Raw genomic sequence first — 11,136 nt, forward strand, 5'->3', positions numbered from 1 at the left:
CTATCGTGCGATAGGCGAACGAGACCGGATACACATATTGTCTCATGTTTCACTGACTAAAGAATTGGCGCGACTTTACTGAAGTATTGAAAATTTAATGTCGAAAAAAAAGAAACTACTTCAAACTATTCTTGTTTTCTATTGGCGAGTCTATTTGTTGTACGCCTTGGCTGTCGATTACTCAAAAGTAAATTTTCTGCTGGCGTGCAATGATGCCTGTACCATCCGAGCTTGTAATAACTCAGCACAGGCGTATATTACTGCTATTTTTGGCTCTGCTGGCGGGCGTGACAATTGTCATGGCGGCAACAACAGCACCAAACGCTGTCGCCGGTGTCTTCTGTCGACGATTAAGAGAGGTGCCAAACGCTCTTGTCGACGGGCAGAACGATGAAAGGAACAGCTCTCCAAGTATTGCCGTCCGGCAAATTGCGGAAAAGTCGTTGGCATCGGCGAAAACGAAAGGCATTTTGCCGAAGAACTTTGAAGAATTCGCCGAAAACTTTTCAAAGAACAATTACTCAGGGAATGACGACTTGGATCATCGCATGTACGCATTCCTCAATGCTCTTACAAAGAATAAAAGAGAAGCTTTGGAGTATGTATTTTCGCCAAATTGGTTGCAGAAACCCCACGCGCTGAGATTTTACAATTTCTTAGTAAATCGGTGGTCTAAACAAAAATTAGGCCAAAATTTGCACTTGGACGGGATAAGCCGAGAGGACCTAAATGCTTTGATTGGATTAAAAACGCGACTCGAAAAAACATTATAATTTCTTACATGTCTTGCTGGAGTACCGACGACAAGACCAGCCGAGTTAAAATGCCTAAGAGTCGATGCATGCTGAGCCTTTAGCTAGGGCTAGTACTGACCACTTTCCGCTTAATACAGCGTTTCCATTCCATACCAATAAAACCACCCTTTTAACATTTTCTTTTTCCGCGCCATTTACGTCTTCTTTATCTTTACCTGAGCCGTCCTCATCCACACCATCACCACACAATAAAATGCTTGCTCTGCCTGCCAGCACCCGGGGAGCCGCCGCTGAAGTCCTTGGCTTTTGTGCAACGCTACCCAATTGAAAGGTTTGAGACTGGCATTTATATCTACTCGGCCGATGAACTCCAGGAGGCTGCTGTGCTGCAGAAATATATGCGCGAGACCCCTGGTGCGCTGAACCCGACGATTTTAAGAACGACCAGCATGCCGCCTCCGGAATCGTTAAGCGCTCAGCTTTCTCAATCTTTAACTACTCTGTTTTTTTTCGGAGTAAACGATGTAAGTCTATCAATCCACAACTTAATGGCAGACGTACAAAATTATTATCCTTTTATAATTTTGACTCTAAAGTTATAATATTACCAAATTTGGAAATATTAAAACTATTAAGTCAAAATTGGCGGGGTTTATTAAAACTTAAATCGAACATTATCAGATGCATTGTCTTGTTGCCTCAATATTATCAAAAAGAATTGGTATATCGAGGCAACACGACAATGGTTCTGTTAATTATCGATTTCAGTTTAAATAAACCCCACCAACCGTTGTAAGACACAATTGGGCGGTGCGCGAGGACGCGCTATACATAGCTACTTGTTTATTTATTAACGTCAGAAGCTAGAAGACGATTGCGTAGGCACTTAATATATTAATGCAGCTTTACTTTTTTCTCTGTACTAAAGCCTTAGTACCGCCCTCTAGTAGCTAAAACTTCTTAGCTACTTGTTACCTTCCTTTGTACGTTAGTCTACCTAAAGCAATCGAGGCACCTCATATTCACTATTACCAGCGTAAGTAGCACGTCGCAGTCCGTTCAACGTTCCATCCAAAATAAGGAACCTCCAGAAGGCTTCCACGCAATGTGTGAAACGTTCACTCGTTTGAGTGACCTTGAATGGAGAGCAGTCGAACGTATGATCTCGGCAGAAGGCAGGCCAGCCGTTACTCGCTCTCCAAAGGAGAGCAACATTCGGCTATAGCCGAGTTTATACGACAAGAATTCGACGGAGCGCCAATAAAATGGAAATTTGCTTCGTCCGCAAGGCTCTAAACACGCGGAGGTGTTGACAGAACAGGGTGCTCATCAGCTATAACTATAGAGACTGCGGCATTTTCATGCTGCTAGCAGGCCGACGCATTCGCGTCCGCCCGAAGCTTACACCTGTTCGGATTAGAGACGCTAGACCAAGTGATGTAGGAGGAACTCAGCCCGAAACAGGTATTTGTCCACTTAAGAGCTTATCGTTCTCCGAGACGACAAGAAAACGGAGGTCCAGAACCTATGGGCCTCTCGTATGTAGAGAGCGAGAAATCTCGCCCTTCAAGTCACAAACGATTGCAAAAATAGAATCGTTGTCAAAAGACGGGCCAGTAAGCCTATGAGTGTAGTGCCCGCGCCCAGTGCCAAAAAAACGCTGAGCGAAACGATCGACCTCCCGCTAGGAACTGCAGAGTAAGCGATTCTGGCGCTGTTGCGAAATCGGAACGGCGAGACGGATCGTCAAAAAACGGTCGGGTCAGTATGTTTGGAGCGCCCTGATCCAGCAACGTCAAAAGAATTTGCAAATCTTCTGACAAAAGTTGCTCCTCTTATGCAATATTGTGTGTGTTGGCCCCAGGTGATGACGTTAACCTCATCAGCTTGAAAACAATAGTGGCCAATAAGTTGCCACTAAAGTCCCTCGTTGATTGTGGGGCGTCAAACAATTTCATTCGACGCCAATCAGTATAAGATCGCAGGATCAAATTCATTAAGTCCGATATACCTCTACCGAGGATTACAGTGCGCCTAGCAACAGGCCCATCTGTAACGTTAAGAGACGTATCGTTGGTATCCAATACACGGTAAACGGTAAACATTACGGTGATGATTTCATCGTACAAGATTTTGATGCCAAATTTGATGTCATCCTTCGATTATGATGGCCCATAAAGTACGGGCCGTGCATTAGCTAGCAGCATCGATCCGTTACGATGCCTGTCTCTTTTTATCAGATGGCCACCCGATAAACATCTTAAAGCGACCACAAGCGTGTGGATTTTCTACAAATGAGTGCGATGGCCTTACTTGCGGTTTGGTTGTTAGCACGACTGCATACGACTTCAGAAATACAACCCAAAACACTGTGGAGTTAGATTCCAATGGCTGTGGTCAAGCACAGGCAGCGTCGAAGGTCGACCATTGTGACGTGGACATAGTTACCGACGGCTGTACACGAAAAACATGCAGCGTCGACGTTCGACCAATCGAAAAGGTTGAGTGGTGCGACACAAGGATGCTTGCTTTGAAAGCAACTTCCGAGAAAATTTGTAAAGCCTGTCTATAAGAGACAGTGCGAAAGTCCTTGACCGACTGGAGAGTCGACCGTAGAGGATCTTAGTATGTTTGCGCAACCACAGCTCGAGGCAGTGGAGGAAGATACTCCCAAAATTAAACTTTAGGAATAAGCCCCCAAGACGTTGAGGGAATATGTAACGGGGCACCTTTAACTCGTACTGACAACAGTACTACTGATATCAGTGAAGGTGGGGTGCCTCGATTGCTTCACGTACACGACGTGCAGAGAAAGGCTATATGTAGCTAACAATTATTAGCTACTAAGGGTTACTACTAAGGCTTTAGTATAGGGAGAACGAAAATTTGTATAATTATATTACGTTGTACCGTAACGATCTTCTATCTACTGACCTTAATGAATTAATAACCAATTATGCAATGTGCCTGCTTGCGCAACGTTTTATCGTCTAAAACGTTGGTGAGGTTGATTTAAACTTATATCAACCAAACAATAGAAGTAATATCTTATTGCGTCAATATTACCAAATTTGGTAATATTCGAACTATCAAGTCAAAATTAATAAAGATAATAATTTGTACTTGTTTTTTCTGGGCTAAGATTGTACGAGCCATGCAAAGATTAGCAGCATTAAGCCGTTACGATGCCTGCTCTCGCTCATCAGAAAGCCATCTGATGTACGTCTTGGAGCTATCCCAAAGGTGTGGAGGTCTTATGAGCGAGTACGATGGCCTCACCTGGGGTACGGTCCCCAGCACGACTGCACGAGACCTCATAGTAAAAACTCATCACATTGTGGAGTTAGATTCCGACTGCTGTGTATAATCTCATGTAGCTCGAAGTTCGACCACTCGAATAAGTGGGTCGACAGAAACAAGGATACTTGTTTCGAAAGCAACATTTAAGAAAATTCATAACACCTGTCTATAAGATACAGTGCGAAGGACCTAGGTCGACTGGAGAGTCGATCGTAGGGGATCTCGCCGTTGTTGCGCAACCACAGCTAGAGAAATTTGCAGAGGTGAGGAGGATACTCCTACAATAAAACTTGAGCGTACAAGTCCCCGAAAATCTGCGGGAATAAGTCCCCAGAAAACTGTGGTAAAAGGCTCCCAGGTACCTTTGAAAATAAGTCCCAACGGTCGGCTCTCTACTCGACCTACGATCATCGTGTTGTCCATTATGGACAACCGGTATCTTCTTGTAATGTCGCTCGCTAGGCGTACATTCATATCTCAATCCAGTCAACTTATTCGAGTGGTGGACCTTCGGCGCTGCCTGTGCATTCGAAGCCGCCGGCAGCTGACTCCACAAAGTGATTAGTAATCACACTGTGATATTGTGCAGTCGTACTAACGACCGTACCACAAGTGAGGCCATCGCACACCATTGTACTCACTCGTAGTACACCCACACGCTTGTGGACATCCCAAGACTTTCATCAGATAGCCATCTGATGAACAAGTGGCAGGTATCTTTACGTATCGATGCTGCCAGCCAATTCTCTGCTCATATTCTCTGAGCTAAGGTAAACCTAAAATGACGTCAAATTTGTCATCCAAATCCAGTACGATGAATCATCGTCGTACTGTAAATCTTTTAACCTGTACTGAAATTTTACTACGCGTTTCATTACTGTTATCGATGCGCCTGTCGCTAGGCGCACCGTCATCCTCGTTGCAGGGATGTCGCGCTCAACATATTTGAGCCTACGACCCTCTAGCGACTGGCGACGAATAAAGTTACTCGACGCCTCAAAGTCCACTAGGGCTCTAAGTGACAAATCATTTGTCACTTCTAGCTTCAAGGTGTTGAGGGATACCTCATTGCCAGTACAGAGACACATAATGACTTTATGTCTGGAGCAACTTTCGTCAAGAGATTTGCAAATTCTCGTGAGGTTGCTTGAATCAGTAGGCGTTGCGCCCCTACTGACCCTGACCGTTTTTTTGGCGGTCCGCCTCGTTGTTGCAATTTCGTAACAACGTCGGACCCCCGACCCTTGCCATTTTTGACATTTGATCCATAATTACGACCAGTACCTCTCGGTACTGGGCGTGGAGCACTACACTCATTTAGCGTAGTGACCTAACTTTGACAGCGATCGCATTTCTGCAATCGCTTGTTGTTCGAAAAGCAAGGTTTCTCGCTTTTGACCTAAGAGAGGTCCATAGGTTCTTGACCTCCAAGCTCGAGTCGTCTTGGAGGACAATACGATGACGAACTAGCTTGAGCCTGTATAAAGCTAAAGTCCTCCTGTTCCGCAACTGATATCGCTTCTTCAAGCGTATCCAGTTCCAAGCGGATCAGGTGGGTCTTTACGGGACCATCCGTAAGACCTTACATGAACACCGTAATCAACGTGTGTTCATCATCTGGTTTGTTCGTGATAAAAGTCGCCAAGAGTCGTATGTGCTGGGCATAAGCTGCCTTGCTTGATTTTGAAAAGCTCTGATCGAGCTCTGAACTCAGCCCTTGGCGGTTCAAACGTCTGTTTGAGCCGGGCTTTTAAAGCCTTTAGCGACCCGCAGACATATGGGTCGCGCAACTTAAAGTCTAGTGCCCAAGTCTTGCCACAACCTGCCAAATTTGTCTGAGCAAATTCGACTTGCATTTGTTCGTCGACGATGTGACTAACCTTATGGCATCGTTCAATTCGACCAACCATTTTATATGAGGGAGTCTTCTTCGACTCCCCTACACTTAGAGATGTCGATGGTTAAGGTTTCGGGACGACGCGTGTGCGTCATCTCAGGTACAGGGGTCTTCTGTACCTGTTGCAACCTCAACAGCTCTGCCTGTTGAGAGCCTTGCTGATTAGGAAAGGCTACTTTTTCTTCGCCTCGTCAAATTCATGTTGTATGAGCTTGGCGACGGATGATTGGAGGGCATCTCTATCCAACCCGGACAGCATGGCCAGAATGGCCTCATTCCCTACAGTCGAACCCACTCGTTCGACCGCACTCTTTTCTATGTCACTTAGAAAAGAATAGTTATCACGTGAAACGTGATGCGTATTTCTATTTTTACATAACATGTCCATGTTAGATAATACATTTGTGGTCCTTGGACGGACTACGAAGTCCTACCAGGTGTAAAGGGGCAATGCCGACTTGCACTGCTTCAGTGCAAGTGGTGCCACACGTCACTTCACGTACACTAGTACGTGCAGAGGAAGACTCTCTTAGAAACGCTTGCTTTAAAAAGGGTTGATGGCAAACTATATTGAAATAATTAAGTTCTTCTGTTTTCTATCTATCTATACTAACATAGTTATCTACTGATACTAAACATGTAGAAAAATCTTATCTGTCTCTCTCTTCGCGCGCGTGCGCTAACTGGACCGCGGAGCAAGTAGATATAATGGCCTATATCTACCAATGGATAAGCTTTCCGAATACTACTTTGTAAAGTAATACTCTCCAAATATTATCTATCTTCTAGATAACATATTAATTAACAACCTTTAAGTGTTATTTAATGTAACGATACACCCCGTTACATTGGGTGCTTGGAATACTTCGCGTAAATGACGTATGAAAAAAGGTTCCAAGTAGTTAAGAGGTCTTAGCTACTGAAGGCGAGTTCTAAGGCTATAAAATAGGGAAAAGTAAACTGTATTTATATGCATATCTTTCGTAACGATCTTCTATCTACTGGATTAAATATATTGATATTTAACTGTGCAATACCTAATTGTGGCTTGTAAGGATTGGCGGGATTGATTTAAACTTAAATCAACCAATTAATAGAACAAATTTGGAAATTCTGGAAATCCACAGCGACATATCAATCAGAACGCATAATATTAGAAAAGAGACTTGGCCGAGACTCAAAACTACTGACCTGCATCACCAAGTACAATGAAGGACCTCAACAGCTTCAGGCAACGCTCACAAAGCTTGCCAAGAATTTGGCTTACCTCATGGACCAAATTATAAAAAAACAGGAATTCTTTGCAGGTGATGACGCTTGCCAAAACGTTTAATGTGCATCGTATCTGACGGTTGCAAGAAAATACACGATGAGATGCTTACGTATCTGAAAGCCATCGGAGTGTACAACAAAACTTGCTTACGATCAATCGTGTCAGCATTGGTGCCCAGGTCCACTTATTGGAGCACACGCTGCAGCTTTCTGCGAAATGAATAAACTTAACTGCCTCGCTCCAAGAGCGTACGCACATAATTATTATGGCGTCTTTTATGCATGGCGGTCTCGGGAGAAATCGCTTGGACGTATTTTCCTGATCCCGTGGTGTTGCGTTCAAATGAAACGCCCGACCAATACGAGGTGAAATTCACGCGCAGCATTCATCCGCATTCCGATGCGATGAAAAAGCGGTCGCAGCGAATTAATTTCGCCCGCTTGCGCGTGAAAGGAATCACAAGCGGTACTGTACCCCTTTTTTCTAGGCGCCTTAGAGACCCCACCCAAGGGAACTAAGCACTCTGGTAATGTGTCGTCACGGAAGCGGTGATCCGGCTTCTCTTGCGCACTTACCAAGTAGGAAGTAGTTTTCAGACTGATTTATATTTAATCACATTAAATATAAATATCTATTTTTACCAACAAAAATGTCATCTCGGTAGATAACACTAATATGTATTGCGAGCGTATCGTTCTATATATATCGCGTAACGAATGACGCTAGGCGTCATCCCTCCTAATGTGAATGAACCTATGTGCATCACAACACAAGGGTGGCTCACAATGTGAACCACACCCAAGTGGTGGATTTATTTACTTTATTTAAGTAATGATTATATTCCTTTTAAGAACACAAAGTATACTTAACGCGGGCTATGTAACATTACTTTAGCCCGTTATATAACAGATGTGTGACCAATCTGTTGAAATCGGTGCGGGTTTTTGCACTGTGTTATTCTGATGATATTTTCGTTCATAGCAGAGCCATGAACTGAAAATGGCGCAGAGTGCGTTGTCTGTTATCAATCGCGACAGCTTCAACCAGCTGAATGCAACTGTCCAGTGCATAAAAAGGAACTTCTTGCCATGAAATACGCACTGGCTAAGTTTATGGTCTATCTCGTTGAAGATAGACCGTTTTTTTTGTACATACGTGCCATGCGTCTGTACACACGACCGTGTACAGTCCACAGCTCTCGCAAAGAATGGCGAGATGATTGTCTTTTTCCGCGGAGTATAACTTTTCAATGAGTATAAATCAGGACGACTTCACCTCGTTGCTGATGCCCTATCGCGCCGGCCCGATTTTGAGCTAACTGCGCAAGCGAACAGTGAGCATAAAGCCACTGTTGCAATAATAAGTGTTCCGTAGTCAATATTACTCGACGACGTTAAAAGAGCGCATCAAGACGATAACGCTCCTAAATAGTTGATGTATTACCTTAAAAATTGAAAAGATCCTCAACAGATCGATATACATCACGCAATTGGTTACAAAATTACACAGCCATTGCTGGCGGCACACCTTGTGTCGTCATCCCTACCAATAATAATTCCCGTATATGCATTATGTATAAGTGCCACGATGCCTTAATAAGCGGGCATCGTGGATGTGAGAAAACTATTCTCACGATAATCCGCGATTCCTACTGGCCACGCCAGCATTAGTTCGTCCGCAAGTACATAAGTGCCAGCGAAGCTTGTCAACGATTGCAGCCCATTGCTTCATCCCGTGCTCCATTACACCGGTGCCTGTTTTGGTAGAGTATTACCAGTCTGTGTTCATGGACTTCGTCCTCGGAATTCCCGACGACGAACATAAAAACACTGGTATTCTTGTTTTTGGTGAGCGTTTCAGCAAAATGGTACATCTAGCTGCAGTACCGGAGTCGATCAAAATCAAAGGCTGTGCTCGTATCTTTGTTGACACGATATTTTGATCTATGAGTTACCCCGCGCACTGGTCTCAGGTCGAGACCCTACATTCACGGCGAAATTTTAGCAATCTGTATTCAAGTCACTTAGAAAACAATAGAAAATGTCAACTAATGACCAACCTAATACAAATGGTCAGACAGAACGTGCAATCGTATCCTCGAAGAGACACTTTGCGGATACGCCCACAATTTTACGAGCTGGAGCGAGTTTTTGCCAATGGTGGAATTTGCCATCAACAATTCAGTGCAACGTGAAACGCGTCGACATAGCGAGTTTCACCACCCTTGCCCGCCTGGTCGACAGAATTGAAGATTTCAAAGCCAGGCGAAGTACGTTCCTTCGGTGGGATAGAGTAGCACCAGATTCGTCGCTGGAGTATCGTACTAACGCTCGGCATTAATGTGCGGATTAGTTGTCAACATGGTGCCGTAGGTCTTGCAAAGTACAAATCCAATCTTTGTTGAGAATTGTACCGTGGCTTCCATGAAGCTTGGCAAGCCAACCACTTGCACAAGAGGATGCATGTAAATGTCACACATGAGGGCTCAATATTGCTTACACACTTGGCATAGTCGTGCGTTGGCAACTTAAAGTCGGTACCAATTCACAACCTTTTGGTCGTTAGGCGCGGCTCGCGATATGATTTCGGATGCGGTTGCGGTGGCCCTATCTTCTGCAGTACCTCCTTCAACAGCATTAGCATGCCCACGCAGCCATTTCACGTGGTATTTGCTACTTTCACGGTGACCCGCTTAGGGGCGTCCCAGTCAATAAATACCGGATTTCCAGCGTCCGTGACATCAAATCTTTGAAATGGCAAGTTATTCGTATCAAGCTGGCGGTATTGCGTTACCGGATGCATATAGTACTTAAAGCGGCCGTTATTCCGTAGCCACACCTTGTTAAGCTTTGCAGTGGCGCCATCCTCGAACGTGACGAGCAATGCCGCTCATCGATTCGGTCCACCACTTTCATAATTTGTACGACCTCCCATTCTTTGGCCAACTTTGCCACTTCGGTGTCGCCGTTGCCGTCCAAGAATCCATTACTTAGTGTGTGGCAAATTTTGGCGCGCTTCACGGGTAGCAGAGAGCTGGTTGCGGTAGAGGCAATTGCAGTGGCATTTAAGTGAAACATTCCATAAAGATGAACATTTTGATATATAGAGGGGAACGCAGAAAAGGTGTGTATTTAATGAAGAGGTGTGATTATAAGGGTTTGCAGGAAGGGTGTGAATTGAAGGAAAAGGGGTTTGTGTTCAGCATTCCCTAATTTTGTACTCATTTGATTCGAAGACCGGGACTCGACCTTCCCGCTGCCTAAAAATTGTCTTATGTTGTAATTAATTTATTGCTACCCCTCATTGCACTGCAATATTATACGGCCAATAAAATTCAAACTAAGAGAAATACAATCATTCTTAAGGTGGTGCTCTCATTTTCTAATGGGTTGAAAAACTTCCAAATTTTAACTTATGTAACAAGTTTACGCCTGTAAAAAAAGACGTACAAGCCAACTTAAATTATCCTTTGGGATTTGATGAACATCGGATTTGGATTGAAGGTGCTAAGCATAGGACTCACGGCCTGTAAATCACGGTCTACTGTAAGCAATTGCTAGGCAAATTGCCCTGTGGGGCGCAGAATATAGTAGTGGATGTGGTACTGTAATTTACGTACCGTCTGGAAAAAATCAAACTTATTCTGGATATGAAGATCCGTCAGAATTCCCAATTTCGTGAAATCCGTATCGTTTGATGTGCTCATGCCCAGGACCAGCTCAAGCCATGAGCTCATTGTTTTGTGCTCGAATCCTAGCCACATACAGTAGCAGAAAAATTGCTTTGTAGTAGATCCATCAAGCTGTTCTTGCTTTCTTATTCTCGCTGATGTCGAGCCGTGTTTGGGATGCTCTCAGGCGATTCTGTGTCACGGTAATCGAATCGACCTTTGACTGGTGCTCTCAGAGGTA

The 11,136-nt window shown here is 44.3% G+C and overlaps 1 protein-coding gene across 1 annotated transcript; it reads left to right on the plus strand.

Moving 5' to 3' along the window:
* Positions 1-209: 209 nt before the first annotated feature.
* CCR75_007495 (uncharacterized protein) lies at positions 210-773 on the plus strand (the record flags this gene model as incomplete). Its single annotated transcript, XM_067965555.1, has 1 exon — positions 210-773. One exon carries the CDS (start codon positions 210-212, stop codon positions 771-773), a length of 564 nt encoding a protein of 187 aa, XP_067815461.1.
* Positions 774-11,136: the final 10,363 nt, after the last annotated feature.

The sequence above is a fragment of the Bremia lactucae genome, linkage group LG8 (genome assembly GCF_004359215.1).
Source record: "Bremia lactucae strain SF5 linkage group LG8, whole genome shotgun sequence".
NCBI classification, from domain to species: Eukaryota; Oomycota; class Peronosporomycetes; order Peronosporales; family Peronosporaceae; genus Bremia; species Bremia lactucae.